Genomic DNA, 21,221 nt, shown 5'->3' on the forward strand with positions numbered 1-21,221 from the left:
AAGAGGGCAATAAACATGTTGTTGGAGAACAAAAGGGAGAGGAAATATAAGACAAATCAAACTATTCACAAGGTACATAGTCAGGGGAGAGAGAGGGAGAGAGAGAGAGGGAGAGAGAGGTGGTGTGGATGTTAACACTGAGGTAAATTCAGCCAAACACACTTAAATGTCTTAACAAAACAAAGAGAGGTTTAGTTGCAGCTATCTAACTAACCAGCTAACTAACCAACTAACTAACTAACCCTTGTATATATTGCATGCATATTTATACAATTTATACCCCGGTTGTATTATCATTTTAAAGCACTTATAATTTATAAGTTTGTGTTTTTTTGATATTTTAAGCACTTTTATTATTGCACTTTACTAACATTGTGTGTGAATATTATAATGCGTGTGTTTATTTATTTATTTATTTATATATATATACTGTATATATCCCCCTTTTTTAAATAAAATAAATAATAAATCCTATTCAAAATATTATAATATTGGTTTCATTCATTGGGTTTTGCTGTTAGCAGTTTTTATAATACACCTCGCTTTCATTCCTCTACAACCAGGGGAGAGACCATGAAGATCGGGAGTATTTTTATAAAAAAAAAATGATGCTACCTGGCAGGCTGTCCTGTCTGCGCCTGTACTCCTTTTAAACTATTTACTCTTTTATTTATTTTATTGGCTTTTATTGGCTTTTATTGGCTTTTATTTGTCTCTTGGGATTTCAACCTATCTACTGTGGTTTTAATTAAGGAACATCTCTTTTTAAAGGGCCCTCAAACCCCAAATCCCCTTGTGCCCGTGCCCCTCGTTGCACCCAGTAAGGGTGCAGTGCCTCAACCTTAGCTAACTAACTAACTAACTAACTAACTAACTAACTCGGTTATACTCCCAAACCGATGGGAGCTCTGAGCTCACCGCTGACAGCAGCCCGCCGAGTCGGTCCGTGTGCTTTTAAACGCTGACATTTGTCATGCTTGTTATAGAATCGTTCATTAGAGGGGAGATCCATGAAGTAAACCAGCCTATCTTGGTCGACTGATTCACTTCTACTTTAAGTTAACCTTGGGCTCCCTCCTTGTCACATTTCCTTGGACCAGTCTGTGACACTGGTCCTCAGAAAGCTTATTGCTGTGAACACAGAGTAATACATTAAGGTGACATAAATGAATGTGTCAGTGTTTTCATCGAGGCAGAGCTCCTCTCATGTGGATCATGACAGCTGGACAGTCCGAGAGTTTAGTAAGGAAATCGAAGAGGAGGGGACCAGAAAGTGAAGGGCACATCTCCCTCTCCATCTTAAGGAGAAATGACACTTTACTGTAGAGAAAGAATTTCAGTTTTTGGATGGAGGAGGAAAAACAAGATTAGCCTAACAGCAATTATTTTGAGATTCCGTGCCCATTAACGGCCACAGCACATAAAACCTGCTCAGCCCATCTAGTGTTCTTTGAAGCTGACTTTCCACACCGGTCAGCAGAAACAGCCATGGCTGACAAACGTCAACTCTGCATCTCTATCCAACTTCTCCCTCTTAGATATAAAGACAGTACTCAGGGTTGTACAGGCAAAGGGTTGCCCGTTTTATGCATGAAACATACGGACATACAGTAAATGCCCGTATCCTAGTAATGGTTAAATCAGCAGCAACTGGACTTGGTTTAGATTCTTGAAGACGTTTCACTTCTCATCTGAAAAGCTTCTTCAGTTCTGGCTGAATGGTAGGGGAACCCAGGAATTGAACCACTGTGGGGTCGTTAGCAGGACTATAGAAACCACTCAGTACAATGGTGCTCCTCTAGAGGTGTGGCCACTGTTGTTAAGGGCCATTAGAGTCAGCTGATGCCAGGTGTGAATGACTGTCACATGGGTCGTTGGAGTCATTATAGTCAGCTGATGCCAGGTGTGAATGACTGTCCAGTGAGGTCAGGTGTGAATGACTGTCCGGTGAGGTCAGGTGTGAATGACTGTCCAGTGAGGTCAGGTGTGAATGACTGTCCGGTGAGGTCAGGTGTGAATGATTGTCCGGTGAGGTCAGGTGTGAATGACTGTCCGGTGAGGTCAGGTGTGAATGACTGTCCGGTGAGGTCAGGTGTGAATGACTGTCCGTTGAGGTCAGGTGTGAATGACTGTCCGGTGAGGTCAGGTGTGAATGACTGTCCGGTGAGGTCAGGTGTGAATGACTGTCCGGTGAGGTCAGGTGTGAATGACTGCTGGGTTAGGTCAAGTGTGAATGGTTGTTTAGTCTCCTGGGCAGGGATGCCAGGACAGCATTGTAGGTGGAAGACAGGTGATGCTTTAGGCCTCCTCCTGTGTTGAGTGATGGCTTCTCTACTTTAGCATAAATGGCTTCTTTCACTCCTCTTTCAAACAATCTCTCCTCCCGTGGTTGTTTGATTTCACCACTGTACAGTTCTGTGCACTCCTCACTGCATTGGACTGCATACACCAGGTTGCTTTGCTTGTGTTTGGGTGTGCGGTCCTTAGGGTGGACCAGTTTCTGTCTGAGGGTTTTTTCACAAACACTGCATCCCTGTGTCTTCAAGCCCAGCAACACCCTGGGAAACCCAAGGAGGAAAGATGGTTTGAAAGAGGAGTGAAAGAGGCCATCTATGCTAAAGTAGAGAAGCCATCACTCAACAGAGGAGGAGGCCTAAGGCATCACCTGTCTTCCACCTACAATGCTGTCCTGGCTTCCCTGCCCAGGGGACTAAACAACCATTCACACCTGACCTCACCGGACAGTCATTCACACCTGGTATCAGCTGACTCTAATGTCCCATAACTACAGTGGTCACACCTAGGAGCACCAATGTACTGAGGGATTTCTATATTACTGCTAACGACCCCACAGAGGTTAAATTCCTGGGTTCCCCTACTAACTCAGCCAGAAGTGAAGAAGCTTCTTGGATGAGAAGTGAAACGTCTTCAAGAACCTAAACCAAGTCCAGTTGCTGCTGATTTAACCCTTACTGGGATACCGTGACCTGGATGACTGAGAACCTTCACAAACATCTCTGCCCTTATGTTTCATGTGTCTTTGCTGGCTCAGTTCACACATTTGTTTGTTGGATACAAGGAAACAATCAGAGAGCATCGGAGTGACCTCAGCTACATAAATCCTATCAGCTGTATTTTTCTACAGTGGTTACTTTCACTGTCTCTGATTCAGGTCGCGCTGACCTGCACTCAGATCTGGTGGACGTCTGACGTCGGCATGGCGTTCGTCCGTCTGGAGGAGGGCTACGACAACGCCATGAAGGAGTACTACAGGAAACAGGTGTCCCAGCTCAACACCCTCATCTCCATGCTGATCGGGCAGCTCACGCCGGGCGATCGGCAGAAGGTCATGACCATCTGCACCATCGACGTCCACGCCAGGGACGTGGTGGCCAGGATGATCGCTCAGAAGGTATGCCGGATAAATCTGGCCAAGAACCTGTACTGTATAAATTCTCATGCAGACACCATGATTGCTGCTGTATTTTTGAGAGGCTATTACCAGTGAGTAATGCACTCAAGATATTCAAGCAAGGCATGTCATTACCATAATTAGAGGGTGGGAAAGCTCAGATTATTTCTGGCTTTATTTCAAGCCTTGGCACTCTGTTCAACTCTCTCTCTCTCTCTCTCTCTCTCTCTCTCTCTCTCTTTTAAGGTGGAGAACTCTCAGGCCTTCGTGTGGCTCTCCCAGCTGAGACACCGTTGGGATGAGAAGGACAAGCATTGTTTTGCCAACATCTGCGACGCCCAGTTTCTCTACTCCTACGAATACCTGGGCAACACGCCGCGCTTAGTCATCACTCCTCTGACGGACAGGTACGGAGGTGTTCTTCTTGGTGTCTTTGTTCAGACTGAGAGGCAGTGAAACCTCATGATTGCTTGTCATGTGGTGAAGCTATTTCAGTTGACCGTTGCTACGCCAAGCTTTCCATTCTTGCACATCACATATGCAGCTAACGATGATGATAGATTCCCTGTGTTTACTGAAACAATGGCTCCTTGATTTCAGCTCATTTCTAACCGGCAACCCTCGATTTTACTGTAATAACAAACAAAACACAAACACAAGGCGTTCATCCAGGACACTGCTGTTTGTGTCCCGTGCGTTATGTTGCAATCAGCTGTTCGTCGGTGTCCTGCGTTCACAACGTTCAGTTTCATTTTCACTGTGCAAACACAGCAGTTTTAATGTACCTTAAAGGGAGATTTGTCAAGTATTTATTACTCTTATCAACATGGGAGTGGACGAATATGCTGCTTTATGTAAATGTATGTATAGATGTATTATTGTAAATCAATTAACAACACAAAACAATGACAGATATTGTCCAGAAACCCTCACAGGTACTGCATTTAGCATAAAACAATATGCTCAAATCATAACATGGCAAACTGCAGCCCAACAGGCAACAACAGCTGTCAGTGTGTCAGTGTGCTGACTTGACTATGACTTGCCCCAAACTGCATGTGATTATCATAAAGTGGGCATGTCTGTAAAGGGGAGACTCGTGGGTACCCATGGAACCCATTTACATTCACTGATCTGGAGGTCAGAGGTCAAGGGACCCCTTTGAAAATGGACATGACAGTTTTTCCTCGCCAAAATTTAGCGTAAGTTTGGAGCGTTATTTAACCTCCTTTGCGACACGTAAGTATGACATGGTTGGTCAAGAAAGAAGAAATTAGTGGCGTTAAAACAAATTTGCGTTAACGCATAATTATCACATTAACTTTGACAGCCCTAATATATACAGTATCTATATATACTATATAATTGCAACTATTTTTTTTTTCAATTTTCACTTGCTACTGCAATTTTATTGCAAAAAAAATGCCTAAAAACTTTGCAATATGCATTGCAATTCTTTAGAAAAGCTGTCATGAAATCAGGCATTTTAGGCTGCAACAAACCCAAAAAAGACTGCGAAATCCTGGAGGGACTGGTTATAGTTGCTAAACTCAGTGTTGCCAACTCTTATCCAATGAAAGTAGCTAGCACGAGCTCCAAAAGTTGCTACGTCATATGATCATTTGCATATTGGTGATATTTGCATAAAGCGTAGTGGTTGTGTCGCCTGCCCGTGCACGGCATGGTGCAGGCGACACAGGAGAGGGAGAGACGCCGTTTGCAGCAGAGCTGTGGACTGTGATTACTCTGAGCAGGATGCATGGGGATGAATTACAATATAATATATTTCCCACTTATTCCCTGACATGCATAAGTTGCTAAATTTGCCACTTCGCTTTTTAGAAATACATTTGATAAGAGGATAAAATCGCCAAGTTGGCAACACTGGCTAAACTCTATTTAATCTCTGTTTGGGGAAAGAGTTCACTCCTGGAAAAGGTGAAGTGAAAGGCAAGAAGTCCTGTACAGGTTTATCAAATATGCCAGTTGGCATGAAGCCCTTTCAGAATCCATTATAAGTTTTCAAAAATCCATCTGTGTTGATGAAAATTGGTCTTTTTTTCTCCTTCAGTTGAAAAACTGAGTAGAAGATATGAGATCTCGTCTAATAATAAGCATGTGATGCATTCTAAGGATGTTCATTTGAATCATTATGTACACCCACCACGAGCAGAACCTTTTAGAACAACTCAGCTCGGGCACTTTGCCAGCAGCTTGTTTGTTCACATGCACATGTTTCTGCAGGATAAAGTTTTACCTGCACAGAGATGAATACCTGCCTCCCAGAGCTCTTTGGCAAATGGCAGCATTTGACTGGGTGGTTTCCCAGACTGACCAGTATTCCCTTTGAAGCCCGAACAAAGCAGGAACAATGGGCTTTGATGGCCGGATCAGCGGCCGTGTAGCAAGACTTCACCATATGGTGCAAGCCCTCGCGGTGGCTCGCTGCGACTCACACAGTTTGCCACTGGCTTTCATTTCAACAATGGACCGTGGACCAGGGGGCTGTGTGTCAAATCCTTTAATCCACGACTTGAGAGAACAGCTAAAAGCATGTTTGCTTCATGATGTTGTCACACAACTTTCTTTGTAACAGAGCCGGCAACAGAGAAGATGCTGTTGAGTGAAAACCGACTTCACCAAATATCATAGCTGCAAACAAAAGGCTTGTTTTTAGTTTGACACTATGCATGCCCGAGGGCCAGCTCACCCAAAAAAAACAGCGTTCTCTTACCTACCTCTGGGCAAGGCAAGTTTATTTGAATATGTCATTCCGTAGTGCTTTGCATTAGAGATAAAAATGCATTAAAACAAGGTATAAAAGAAACATGGGGCAATATAAAAAGACATAAAGACGACTTGAATAGACTAAATAAAATCAAAGATAAAAATAAGCAATAAGCAAATCGCCCCACATTTAACTTAATAAAAGGCAGAAACATTTGGAGCCTGTATTTAAGAGAACTGAGAGATGAAGCAGACCACGTTTTCTCGAACTGATTATTTAATTTCCATGTTTAGTTTGGACTCTGGGGAGTCAGTAGACCTCTCCCAGAAGACCTGAGAGGTCTGGACAGGACAGAACTTCCTTTAGCAGGAGGTTAGAGATGTATTTTGGTCTTAAACCATTCAATGCAAAACACAGGATGCCAGTTCATGAACACTTAATTTGAACCATTTAAAGCTTCAGTAGGCAGAATATTTTTGGCATCATTGGGCAAAAATCCCATAATAACCTTTCAGCATATTGTAATTCAAGTGTTCTGAGAGAAAACTAGACTTCTGCTCCTCCTCATGGCTCTGTTTACAGGCTTTAGAACATCTAGCCCATGACGGGAGACTTTGACCAATCACAGGTCATTTCAGAGAGAGAGAGCGTTCCTATTGGCTGTGCCCCAGCTGGTGGGCGATGCTTGGTATTTCCTCAGCAGATCTCAACATTGCTGGTAACAGAATATTGATTCATACAGTATTTGATCAGCGCTGCCTAGTTTGACCGTTTGGTCGGAGTTAGCGAGTGATTGACAGCTGCTCAGAGACGGCAGACTCCAGATCAGCTCTGATTGGTTGTTTTGGACACCGGGGGACACAGAGGAACATGATTTTTTTTTTTTCAGATTACCTGTCTCACGCAGTACTGTCAGGATATAGTTTATAAAAATAACTTTTATTAATCATATTTGCTCCGTTTCTACCCACTGCAGCTTTAACTGTTGAAATGAATCATCTAAACGGATGTTAATGACGGTGATATAAGAGACGACAAACCATACGAGCAGTTGCAGTGAAAATATAATATATATAAATATATATATAATATATAATGAATACAAGCAACACACACACACACACACACACACACACACACACACACACTGACCAACAGAGGGAGAGTGGGGGGGGAGACTGAGTCAGACAGACAGACTGATATATAGCTGTTTCTTTTAAAAACAACGTAATAAAACAAGTGGCCCTGTCACAGCCGCCCAGTTTAGCGTCACTCTCTTGTCTTCTATCCGGCTTTAGTTATTCCATGCAGGACATCCTTATCCAGCCTCCTAGACGACTGATTGTGAGTTTTTTGGCCATATTTCAGGGGGGGGAGCCATAAAGCCTGTTGGCGCTGGTATCCGGATGATACACTGTATACAGATGGGATCATTCGTCTTCTCTGAGCTTCTGTCTCTTGTTATGCTTTCCAATATTTCCCCCCCTTCCATACATCATCTATTAACCAGCAGCTCATTAAAATCATTGCTCTATTGATATTCAAGGCAAAGCATTGTGTTTATTGCACCGGATCAATAAAGTCCTGATTGTCTCCATCAGTTCACGTCCATGAATGCTGCTGTTTTTTTTATTGATACGAGATGGGCCGAGTGTTTGTTAGTGCTGACAGGTTCTGCGGGAGAAGCAATCACTGGTGTCGCTAATCAGCCTGCGTGATAATCAAAGCACAGGAGCAGATTATATTAGCATATAATGAGGTTATGTACGATGACGGCTGAGGCGTTGTCAGTGCTGGTTATGAGACTGTGTCAATTCAGAGTCTGTCAGTTGTGCTGTGCACGGCTGTGTGCTGCAGAAATGAAACCTCTTTCTAGGGTGCATTTATTAAACGTCCGTCTGGATCATTTAAAGGAGCAGCGTGATGGAGAGCTGTGTACATGCTGGAGACATTCTCACTTTGTTTGGAGTTTTACAAATCACAAGTCATTTCTGGGAATATACCACTTTGGAGAACTGGGATTTCTCACCAGAAAAGAATTTAGATTTTATTTTTTTATTTTTTTGTAAAATTCTTTTTTATTTTTATTTTTTTTCAAACATAGCATAACAAACACAACAGAACATAACACCGGTGCCATAATACAAAAAAATTATATCTTACATTTAACATTTAATAATATGTACATACATATATAGACACATACACGTCGCTTCTCACTCCCACACAGAAACAGGTCCAGCCTTCCTCCCACCCCGAGAGGTAGAGTTACAGAAAAAGTGAAGTTACAGTAAAATAAAAATAAAAATAATTTTTAAAATAATTTAATTAATTAGTTAAAATTAAAGGTAATAAGTACTACAATAATATTACTCATGGTAGTAAGATAGAAACCTTAAAAATAATTAATTAATTACTTAATTGTAAAAATAAACAAAACAGCATTATATTAGGGCAGGGGTCAGCAACCTGCGGCTCTTCAGCTCCTCTCCATTGGCTCTCTGTGGATTTTTAAAAATGGAAATGAATTACTGTTTTTTGTTTACATTTTCATTTTTATTTATCATTGTTGTAGGTCTATGGTATGACGGTATGATGGAGTATTAGGGCCACATTGAGGAAAAAATCTGAGCTTTCGAGAATAAAGTCATAATATTACGAGAATAAAGTCAAAGGTTTACGAGAAAGAAATTCGTAATATTATTAGAATAACGTCATAATATTATAAAGTAGTAATTTTATATGGGATTTTTTTTCCTTTCTAAAGTTATGACTTTATTCTCGTAATATTACGACTTTTTTTCTCATAAAGTTATGACTTTGTTCTTGTAATATTATGACTTTATTCTATAAATCTCAGATGTTTTTTCCCTCAATGTGGCCCTAATACTCCGTAGTACATTGTCTCTTTAGCCCTCACTGCATTAGACTTATATTCTATATACTTAGACTATAAACTGTGTTACCTTCATCACAATGATCAAATGTTTTGTGGCTCAGGACAGATTTTTTTCTTTTTTTCCTAAAATAGTTCTTTTGATAGTAAAGTTTGCTGACCCCTGTATTAGGGGGATCTCCATGATTCCACTTAGGTTTGATACATCTCAAGAAGTTTTTTTTTCTCGTATTTATTAGATTATGTGGTATTATTGTAGTAGAACACCAATTCCTCTTGGAAGTACAATGTTGGTCCAATGTTTTTCAGCATATTTTCTGACCAGTTCCAGCTCTATGCAGCCACTTCAGCATGTTGTTTCAATGTTCTCAAGCTGATCCACCTGTTGAATGCCACTTCACACTTTGATTGTCTGATTAAGCCGCTTGTTGAACCATCTGCATATGTTTTTTTTCATTTCATTCATACTTATTCTAAACAATAGTTTGCCACATACCTTTGTGCATATGGTAGTCCACGGTGTGCCAACACATCCATCATGCATTTTTGCGAAGACAGGGAAACAGTAGGGAGATTGGAGCGTGCCACCAGACTAATGATTTGTCACTTTGTCAGTGTTTAGAAAGCAATTATAAACTGATTTATTAAACTTGCATTCAAATGGTGAGCCATGAGGCATAGCAGAAGTCTAGTTTTCTCTCAGAACACTTGAATTACTGAAAGGTTATTATGGGATTTTTCCCAATGATGCCAAAAACATTCTGCCTACTGAAGCTTTAACATTACAAATCAGAGAAACATTGTCCATCAACTTTGGCTGCGTTTGAGCACCAAGCATCATTGATGTAAACATGTCTGCCTTATCTCGTCCTGTGCTCTGTCCTGAGGTCCGCTCGTCAAGTGCAATAGTTGATCCGGGATGCCACAACAGAGCCAGAGCTGGCCTGAGTGTCATTTCATCCGTTTTATTTCCCTGCGGCCTCCTTCTCTTCCCGGGGCAGTCTCTCTGCTCTCCGTGTCAGGTCTGTGTACTGCGGCGCTCTCCAAGGTGCTGATCCGGCTGCTGGTAGCAGCTCCAGAGTTCTCTCTGTCACCCCCACCCACAGCAGTGGGACGGCTTCTACCAGCAGGAGCTCCCAGCCAATATCTTCCTGGTTTAATCATTGCCTTCACCTGTTTCCCAACATATATACCCCCTCTATGTATGTATTGCTGAATCTTGGAATTTCAAACACGTGTGAGGACAAGAAGTTAAGCTTAAGTTCTGTTTGTTGTTTTTACAGTTTGACGGTTGCAAGTGATTTAGTCAGAAAGCCTTATTGGCTGTTTTTTTTTTTTTGTTTTGCTAGAAAATCAAAGTGCTGAAACGGTTCACCGGTCTCCTCTCTCTTACTGCACTTTGAATCCTCACTGCACTCTTCCATGTGGTGGTGTTTGGCCCGGCAGGTCTAGCTTTGGTGGTCTGCCGGTGATTGTCTCAAGGTTCACTGCGCTTCATCCAATCCCCACGCCGATGAGTGTGTCTCTGTCACAGGCCGTACGTGCTCCAGTAACAAAGGCAAAGGAGACAACAAATTATTGAATATGCTCTTAAAATATATACATGTTTTATTTGATTGAACAAATCTGTAATTCTATTAAATATCTATCATAATCTATTATTACGGTGGCACATTTTAGGTACACAGAACAAATGTCAGCGCCAGGGACTGCACTTGTTTCTGTGAGGACACAGTGCTAACCCCTGAGCTAACATGTTGCCATAGATGGCTAAAACAGAAGAAACGTGCCAGTAGTCCGGCTCCTCTCTGTGAATGAATGGAGCTAACCTTTATAAATGGAAGAGCAGTGAGTTGAATCAGTCTATTTTTTTGTTGCTAGCTGTCAGGTTGCAGTCCTCATCAGTGATGCATGTGTGTGTATCTCCACTATATCTAGATGCTACATCACCCTGACCCAGTCCCTCCACCTGACCATGAGTGGAGCTCCAGCAGGACCTGCGGGCACGGGGAAGACTGAGACTACCAAAGACTTGGGCCGAGCCCTCGGCATCATGGTCTACGTATTTAACTGCTCTGAGCAGATGGACTACAAGGTGAGCGAGCACGCGTGGGTATCTGCATCAGATGTTGTGCACTTAGCTAATGTGCAGCCCACATTATGCCTGTTTCTTTTCATCTTTGCCTCCGTCAGCGATATGGTATGCATTTGTCATTAAAGTTGTCTACCCACCTTTATGTCCTTTCTCTTTTCATCTTGCTTTCCTTTCATCCTCTGTTTGCCTGCTTCCTTCTTGAAACAAGAGCTGATTGGTTAAACCCTGATTGTTATTTCTTACCCATACCTAGTCAAAACGCCCTCTCTGTACCCAGCCTCCACTTGCTTTATTATGTGCTTTTGTATACTCTTACACACACACACTTTCTGCATATAGAGTGCTCGGGGGAGACATAAACATAATCTCATGATCCGACCTGCTCCTGCTTCCCCCAGACAGGGGCATCATTACAGTATAGAGGCGTACAGCACCCCCGGCTATACACACCGCGGAAAGGTGTCAGAGAGAAGTGCTAATATACTCCGGGAGGAACACAGGCACCAGACGCTGGCTTCAGAGTCCCACACTGTTACTCATATTCAGTTATGCACACACACACAAGCTGAATCAATCCACCAGTCAGCTCCGGTTTGCGTCAGAGAAGGTTTCCTCGGCCCTGTAATTGGAGAGAGAAGTCAGCTGCCTGCTTCATCCCGGTCCAGCTGCTCTCCGGAGGGCTGTTCACCTGCTCTCAAGTTGATGTTGGGAAAACTAAAATGTGGGTGGTAGACATCTTAGCCTTCTCTTTTTGCCATCAGTGCTTTGTTTTATTAGTGTGAGGCCTTGTTTATGTATCATCCTGTTATTATACGCCCACCCTCAGCCTGCTGTGGTGCTGCACTGTGCTAACTGCAATGAATGTTTTTCCATATATCTTCTGTCTAATTGGCGTGCGTCCGTGTCTGCCTCTCCACACAGTCGGACAGGGTCTTTACCCGCGAGCCTGCCTCATTGACCAACGCGTTCTCATCCCAACTCGCCAAATAGCGCCGCTTTGTCACACCCCTCGGCGTCACACCCCTTGGCGTCACTTTATTTTCATGATCAAAACCACTATAGTTAAAGAAAAACATGGTTGGGCTTAAAACTACTACGTTTGTACAGTGAAAAAGACGCTGAATGTTGTGAACGTGGGACACGAGCAGCCGTCTCCTGGATGAAAGCCTTGTGTTTGTCCACTCCCGCTGCTCTGTGTTTCTCTTTGCTCTTTAAACTATGTCACCACACTCCCGGAGTTTTACTGTTGCCGCAGATGGGTTTACATTGAAGTTAATGGAACGCCCGGTGTGTTTCATACCGACGCTAAAGGGTCCCTTGTGCGGCGGTACAGAACATCGGCGGCCGTGACAAAGCCTTTTTTTTTTTTATTTTCATCACAAACAAAAAAAAGTAACATCGACAGACAGACTCACAAGCATACCAACCCCACGTACAGAAAACAAGCATCAAATGAAATAACACAAAAAAAATAATACAAATAATAATAATAAAAAAAAGACAACCACCACAAGAAAGCCAGACTAGACAGACAAAGATACAATCCCATTTCCGCCTGTGTCATATCAGGGAAAGAACAGAAAAGAATAGCCAAAGTGGATGTCAGTAGGGCCTTCAGCTAACAGTCGGGGGAGTCAAGGTGTTGAATAATTGGGCCCCAAATACACTCAAATATTTCTTGAGAACCATGTGTGTTGCTTCGAAGCCTCTCGAGGTTTGTATCCCTGAAACTAGATCCCTCAGCCATCTAGAAAAACAAGGAGCGCTGGTGGCCTTCCGTTCTTTTAGCTACTACCATACCGGTCATCAGGGTCTGCTGTACAGTGCGTGGCAATGAAAGAGAAGCTTCGGAGCAACCAAACAAGGCAATTATTACATCAGGTTCAATCTGCATATCATACATTTTACAATATACCACCTAAAGATTTGTGACAATCATAGAACAAAACCAGAAAGTATGACCAAGAGTACATTTTGAGGAATTACATCTGTCACAGATATCCAATACACATTTTGTTCATCTTCACTTTGGAATAATGTAGTCTATGCATGACTTTGAACTGCAACCTGGCATTAATTGACAACAAAGCCTTGGTATTTAACGCCCTGGGAATGAGAACGGGCTGGACTGACTTCCTGTCCCGCAGTGTCCATCTAAATATGTGTCTCTCCCTCTCTCTGTCCACCAGTCCTGTGGGAGCATCTACAAAGGCCTGGCTCAGACGGGCGCATGGGGCTGCTTTGATGAATTTAACAGGATCTCAGTAGAGGTGCTGTCTGTGGTGGCTGTACAGGTAAGAACAAGTCCAGTTGCTCTGCCTCAGGTACTCCAAATCCCCTTTCAGGTGTATTTTCAAGCCCTGTTGATGGAGCTAAATATGTGAGTTTTCATCTTATTTGCGAAGTGGTCTATCTAAATCAAGTTGTGGTCAAAATAAGCCCCCTGAAAACAGCTCCGCAGAGGTAAATAGCCTCTTCATCACTGATTGCGAGCGTAAATTGCCTCAGCTATAAGACTAATCCACGAAGGCTGGCACCTTTGCACCCCAGAGCTTCTTCATAATTGGAGCCTTCACTGATCTGATTTGAGAGTCGAGGATGGAAAACCGCCTTCTTTGCTTGCCAGCACACTTTTCACATCTTAGCTACTAATAACAGCAACTCTGAACGGACAAAGTCTAAACTCTTAAAGGACGCGCTACGGTAATTAGGTGAATTAGTATTTGCTCAGCGTTCGTAAGATCTTGATTTGCACGTGTACTAATAGCACATTTGTGTTTGTAATTTTGAGTATCATCTTAGAGAAGTAACGAGCTGTCCTTCCAGTGTTGCCAGTTTGGACTTGGCCCCTTGTCAAAAAAATAAGTTTTCATTTTTATTTGTCCTTTAGTAAAAAATTTTGTCCATTCCATATAAATATGTTTTAAAATATAGCATTTTTTATGTGTGAAGTGGCGTATGATGAAATAACACACACACAGCTTGCAAATATACCTTCAGACAACAGTAAAGTTTGTCTTAATAACAATGTAAGAATTATCAGTAATGAATTCAGAGTAGACTTTTATCAGTTATCAGGTATTATGAACTCTCTGTTGAACTGTGTTAGTGACATAAAGCAGTGGCTGTCACAAAATGTCCTTCATTTAAATGAAGGTAAAACTGAATATATTATGTTTGGTACTTCGTGCATGACTAATGTTGCAGTCTCAAGCTTTGGTGCTCTGGCTTCTTATTTCAAACTAACTGTAAAACATCTGGGGGTGACATTTGACAGCTGTTTGAAACTTGATAAACAGATTGACTCTGTTGTTCAAATGAGCTTTTTCCAGCTTCGTCCTCTGGCTAAAGTAAAGCCCTTCCTCAATCGGCTACGTCTCGGGAGAGAGAACCGGTTCCTAGTTGTCAGATTCCTTGTTATCTCATGCCTCTGTGTCTATAGATTCCTCTTATTGATGCTTTCTGACAGTTACGCATGCACAATGACTCATACGTATCATCTTTCAGTTTGTTTTGGATCGGAGACATGGCGGAGAGAAAAAAAAAGCGCTCAACAGCATGGCGCTACTAAACCTGAGGGGACGTACCCTATTTATACCTGATAATGTTACACTGTAAACAACAAATCTGTGTTGAAATCAGCAGGAGGAGAGTTAGTAACGTTACCTGTTAGCAGCACAGTCCTGACTGGTTAAATAAAGGAGCTGCTAACGTTAACGGGGGTGCCATTGAGTTATTATTATGAGGCGTTCAAGCAGTAAAAATGACTATTGGGTGGAGGTAAATTACAACGTTATCATGATGTGTTCAAATGTAATCTGGTAAACTTAAGTTTTTGGAGAGAAACTTGAATAAATCCAGATGTTTGAAGGAGATGTTTTCGCATCAATATAAAATAGATATTACAGAGGGGATTATAAGCTGTTTAACTTCCTAACATAAGCTCTAAGCAGCTTATTATATATAAATAAAACTATGACAAGATTTGTTTTTAATCAAAGCAAATATTTAAATAATCATAATTATTTGAATTGTGTGTTTTAATGCAAATGACCACTATAGATGACAATAACAAAGTACAGTACAGTACTGTGTACACTACCCTCACTCCCCCCAAATAATAGGGCTCTCCCAGAAGCTATGGTGTAATTCAAACACTGTAATTTACCATGTATATAATGTTTTTTATGTAAAATATATCGAACATTGAATGACATCAGATCTAAAATGTTATTCCTTCATTTAGTGCAGAGATTTGAAAAGTTGCAGATAACATTTCTGAGTGGCAGACAAAAGAAATACTGTCCTGCCACAGTGGCACCCTGCTTATAACCCACCTGCTGAGCAGCAAACAGCAGACAGAGTTAGAGACTAGCTGGTGAACATTTAGCAGTTAAGAGAGAGATATTGTTCTCAGGAATTGGTGGAGACCAAAATAGAGCTAAAAGAAGACAGTCAATGTTGGACTTCCTTCATCAGACCGCCACAAACACAACTCCAAATGAATGTTCATGTTGCTCTGTCTGCTGGATGTGCATGTAGTCATATCAACTTCATGAAGTGCTAATACGTCAATGTATTTACAGCTTGTTGCGCTGCCTGTGGCTAAAACAAATCAATGAATGCGGGTTTAAATCTGTCCGTCAATGTAAGTTAAATCATTACCTCTGTGTGACCTGAGACAGTCCCTCTGGATGAAGTGAATGGATCATTGTGGCTCTGCCTTCGTTCCCCTCCTCTCTCTTCACGTCATGTGTACTGACACATACAGTCGAAGATAAAAGACTTATTCTCTGCACACTGAACGGTGTATATTCTGAGCGACCTACAGCAGCTAGCCCTTTGATTGCGGTTCTCGGCCATATTCTGTGTGTTTCAGCTGATGCTAGCTTTTCTGCTGCCATTCTGTTATCCCAGATCAAACAGATCCTCTCTCTGTGGTTTCATAAGTCTCTCTGGTGTATTCAAATCCTGCATGCTGCTGCCCCAGTCACTATCTTCATGCATGTGCAAAACTGTCATTGCAAAATACATAGGACGCTGATCATGATCATAATGGAGAAAGAGCTCCTCAAAGGATCATTATTCATCGCTAGACTTAACCCTCACTTCTCTGCCCTTCCTTCCTTCTCTCTTTAGCAGCAATGAAAGTCTTCTGTAAGCTGTGGAAGCTTACAATACTTAGAGAATTTTAAAGTGCCAGAAGAATGAATAGGTGTTGCGTGGCGTGATGAATAATAAATCACGGTGGCTTATACGTGGAGAAGTAGACCTTGAGAACAGAGGAGCGTCAAACTCCCGCTGTGACAGCTGGCAGCCCGCTCCAGCGCTCAGCCCGCTCCAGTGGAGCCAACGCCGAGCCATCTCTCACCATAGCATGCACACCTAATCCATCCTCTTAAAGTGGGAGCAGTTAGCATCGCACAGCGACATACTCGGCTGCCGGTCGGGTTTACTAACACAGGTGGCGGGACCAGTTTTACATTAAATAAAGCAGGGACAAACAGAAGGCCGCCAGACAACAACAACATGGAGATAAATTGGTGAAGTTCAGCCTCTGTTACAGCCAACACAGGCCTGGACTGTGAACATATTGAAGCTGCTCGCTGCAGGCTGTACATTCAAAGAGACAGCAAAGAGCAGAGCTGGACCTAACTGAATCACACCTTTCAGAACAGTGTCTGTTCTTGAACTTTTTTAAAATGTTTTCGGTGTTTTACCTCCTTTCATATCCCTGTAGGATAGCAGAGGTGGGCCGCTGTCATTTCACATAAAAAAACAAGCCCCACTGATGTTCTCACATAAACTTTTGTTCTTTTTTTTGTGCTGCAGCTGCACTGTTTGTTTTTGCATTTTCCCCTCCTTTCCTCTCCCTGTTGTGTTAGTATGACTGAGTGATCTGTAGCCGAGTACTCATCCATGAAGAGATGTTCCTCCTCTTTCCAGCTGTCGACTCGCTACGCTCTTTTACCACACGCATGTTAAATTCATAAAGCCTCTTACAGGCTGGGATTCAGAGTTTTAGGCCAAGACACACACACACACACACACACACACACACACACACACACACACACACACACACACACACACACACACACACACACAGAAAAAGTTATTTTCTGATATCTCATTCTATCATAATGTAGACAAGTGGAGCGCTGGCAGTTCATCCAGTAAACCTTGGCTGATAGCATTGGGTCCCTGGAAAAAAAGGTGCATAGTGTACCAATTTGGCAGGCTGTTACAAATTGACTCTGGTATGTGCTTAGTGACATTAATGATATGCTAATGAGTGAAACCATCCTTTCTCAGGCTTCACATGGGACGGTTGGACTAGCTGGAAGCATGTTTTGGGATGGTTAATTGACAGTGACTAGGACTGATGATGGTATGATGGTGTTGTGCCAATACAGTACTGTAGATTCGCCAGAACTACTTTTAGCCATGCCAGCAGTGTGGCTCTATGGATGATAATGTTGGTAGGTCCAACCATAGACATACATGTATATACATAGACGCTGCATTGGACGCTTCATACATCAACGTGGGCGCCATATTGGACAGGGCAAGACTGGTCTGTAACCCTACACTAGTGAACGAGGAAGCTGCTGTTTCTCTGGATAAAAAGCACTCTACATTTCTCAACCGATTTCAACCAGTCGTTATTATATTAAAGGTTTTATGATCTACGAGGAGTAGAAAAATAAAGTTTAGTCTCCGGTTACTCGCTCTAATCCCTGCTAGACGCTCAGGAGACGAGTGTGTACCGTCGGCTGACATGAACTGAATTATTGACCTGAGAAAATAATTCATTTATCAGAAGGAATTGTTAAAACTCACGTTTGTCAAGTATGGCTTTGGCTTATTTTCCTTGTTTAAGGTTAATACTTATAGAGAGGTCCCTGTATAGTATAATATAATATAATATAATATAATATAATATAATATAATATAACATAATATAATATACAATCAAGTGTCTTCCTCCGTTTTAGTGATCATGCTTTCAGTCTATAGGCTACGACTAACACTGCTACTGATATTACTGTTATGTACTGACTAATAAGAGCAATCAGAATAACAGGCAAATAGTAGTACATAAATAAATAATGGTAACAATAAATATTAGAATAATAATATTAGTTATGATCAGAATTTATTGAAATAATGGTGATAAAACAGCAATTATAAAAAACTAAATAATCTAGTAATTGTTAACCAGGACATGCCATCAGTTTTATTGTTTGCAATATTAGACACATATCGTTTTAATACGTATCGTACATTTCACGTTTTAAACATGATATCATGTTAGATATGAACATTAATAAGCTAACATTAGCTTATATCGATTAGCTAACAATAAGAAATGTTTGCTAGCTCTGATCTGATGTTACAGAAGCAAACGTTTTGTAAAGATGTAACGTGAACTTGAACAGTTGATAATGTGAAAAATGCTTAAAGGGACTATTTGTAACTTTGTAAGCGTATAAATGTAGCGGGTCGGCACACATGCGTGCTCGCATATGCGCGTTCGCGTGTAGCCGCTGTACCCTCCTCCTCTGCCTGCTCGCCTTCACTCAGACAGCTCAGCTCGCTCCACCTCTAGACGTGAACGCGCGCTCACTCCACACTGCAGAAGAGTTAGTTTAGCTCTGAGAATATCTAGTGAATGTACAGGGGACGTTTGTGCAGAAATAACTGCTGCAGTTCTTCCAGACCAACAGAGGTTTCCCGTGTCTTGTGAAGTGACGGAGCTCTACAGATTTACGTTGTCTTCTCGTTACCGACCGGGTGCCGGTGTCTCCTCTGCTCTCTCCGGCTGCGGGCGGAGAGAGCAGGGAGACACGCTGCAGAGCCCCGCTGCCTCAGCCTGCACTTAGGCAGGAAAAGCCAACACTAGGATCAGATCTAAATCATGTTCATGGAGAGACCTTCGTCTGGTCAGCTAACATTACTGCCAAGCAGCTGAAATATAGAGTGATATTGTGGTTTTAGCTGACGTGTGTCGTCTCACTGTTTTGAGTGATGCTCGTTCAGGTATATTGAGAGCGAGCAAGCGCGAGCCCGACGCTGACTTTCGTTGATTTCACGGCCACAGGTGTCGCTGTTAAGAAGCATTTCTGAAAGTTACAAATAGTCCCTTTAAAGGAAAATGTGATATGATAGTACAAGTTCTTAATAATGACCTAATAATTGATTGAATCCCACCATAACGAAAGGACAGATCCATGAACCGGAAGCAGTGACGTTAACTATTAACTATTATATCTGTATTCAACAGTTTTTAACCAAAATCTTTGGGAAAAGAAAGAAAATTGTAACGTTAACTTAATGTTACTCCTCACAGATCATAAACATTTGAATATAAAACGACTGGTTGAAATCGGTTGAGAAATGTAGACGTTATAGTGCTTTTTATCCAGAAAAACGGCAGCTCCCCCGTTCACTTGTATAGGGTAACAAGAAAGTCTTGCCCTGTCCAATATGGCGCCCACGTTGACGTACGATCCAGGAATCAATGCGGCGTCTATGTGTATATGTCTGTGGGTCCAACACTCTGTTCCAGAGTGAAATATCTTAACAAATGTTGGATGGATTGCCATGGAATTCTGTACTTATATTCATGGTCCCCAGAGGATAATCCTAATGACTTGGTGATCATCGGAATTTTTCTTTAGTGCCACCAACAGGTCAGACGTATCGTGTGAAATATCTCTACATCGACTCAGACATTCATGTTCCCTCAGGATGAATTGTAATGACTTTGATGATCCCTTAAACTCCACTGATTACGTGTGTGTTTCCAGATGTTGGGGAGTTAGATTTCATAATGTGAAAAAGTTGAACAAAGCCTTTATTGTCTCCAGAGGGAGATGTGTGAAGTCTAACAAATGTCCTCAAGTGACGTCACTTGAGTCATCATCGGTTGGGTCTGAAGACTACAAGTTAGAAAATGAAGTTAGAAAGAAGTGATCTTACCAGAACTTTGTAGTCCAACCCTCATCTCTGCTGCACGCTAGCAAGCTAATGTAGCCTGAGGCTACACTAGCCACTATTAGCATAACACACCCGCATCTCAGACCAAACAGTCTGCGGTTGAGTTACAATGTGGATAATGTAGGCGGCATTAAGAAGAATGTGTGGAATGAAGGATACAATATCTCTGGACATGTTCTCTTTTAACAAACGGCTTTTCATATGTGGGAGTTATTTTGTTTGGGGCCAAAATGTGTCAAGGGTTGGATACCATCCCATTCTACCCTGTATTTTGTTTTTGTCATCTATACTCGCAGGTCAAAAGCATCCAGGACGCCATTCGAGATAAAAAGCAGAGGTTTAACTTCATGGGAGAGGAGGTGAATCTTTGCCCCTCTGTTGGTATCTTCATCACGATGAATCCAGGCTACGCTGGCAGGACTGAGCTTCCTGAGAACCTCAAGGCTCTGTTCAGGTAGGTCAGGGGACCACCATAGTAATTAAGTCAATATACCATGCTCTATTCCTCAAATACTTTGGTCCATCAACCAAAGTTGAATCCATCAGTTAGTCGTCGGACTTTACTAATTATAATACAAAAACAACAGTTTCTTCAAATATGTCCACTTGAACTTGAGGATGAACTGATTACATTTTGGTGGTCAAAGGTCAAGGTCACTGTGACCTCACGTCCGTCCCGTTCTTGTGATATCTCTGGAATGCCTTGAGAGAATTTCTTCATATTTGGCACAAATGTCCACTTGGACCAAGGTAGTCAAAGGTCAAGGTCACTGTGACCTCATTAAACACGTTTTGGTCATAACTCAAGAATTCATATGCTAATTATGAAGATGGCTGAAAACTCGGAAACTCTTTCACTTAGGAACTTCAAATTTGGTATGATGGTTGAAAGTGTGGTGTAGTTGTGCATTTTGGTCCAGGGTGCCCAAAATTTCAAAGATTTTGGGCACCCTGGACTTGAGGAAGGTGAGCTAATAACAAGCTAGATTGTGCTCAATAGACTAACTCCATTAGCTCCTAAAGGGCTAAACCTTTGGCCCTACTTTAGTAGGGGTCAAGCTGTGAGCAATGCTCACTTTTGCCTCGT

At 42.0% G+C, this 21,221-nt stretch overlaps 1 protein-coding gene across 4 annotated transcripts in view; it reads left to right on the forward strand.

Annotated features, from left to right (window-relative positions):
- Nucleotides 1-21,221, forward strand: part of dnah9 (dynein, axonemal, heavy chain 9) — a 181,282-nt gene that overhangs the window by 40,624 nt on the left and 119,437 nt on the right. For all 4 annotated transcript variants that reach the window (XM_074620497.1, XM_074620498.1, XM_074620499.1 and 1 more), the window contains 5 exons: nucleotides 3,173-3,412; nucleotides 3,659-3,819; nucleotides 10,975-11,131; nucleotides 13,321-13,425; nucleotides 20,431-20,588. In XM_074620497.1, the coding sequence (XP_074476598.1) occupies nucleotides 3,173-3,412; nucleotides 3,659-3,819; nucleotides 10,975-11,131; nucleotides 13,321-13,425; nucleotides 20,431-20,588 (821 nt within the window). The remainder of the gene's footprint in view (nucleotides 1-3,172; nucleotides 3,413-3,658; nucleotides 3,820-10,974; nucleotides 11,132-13,320; nucleotides 13,426-20,430; nucleotides 20,589-21,221) is intronic.

The sequence above is a fragment of the Sebastes fasciatus genome, chromosome 20 (assembly GCF_043250625.1).
Source record: "Sebastes fasciatus isolate fSebFas1 chromosome 20, fSebFas1.pri, whole genome shotgun sequence".
NCBI lineage: Eukaryota > Metazoa > Chordata > Actinopteri > Perciformes > Sebastidae > Sebastes > Sebastes fasciatus.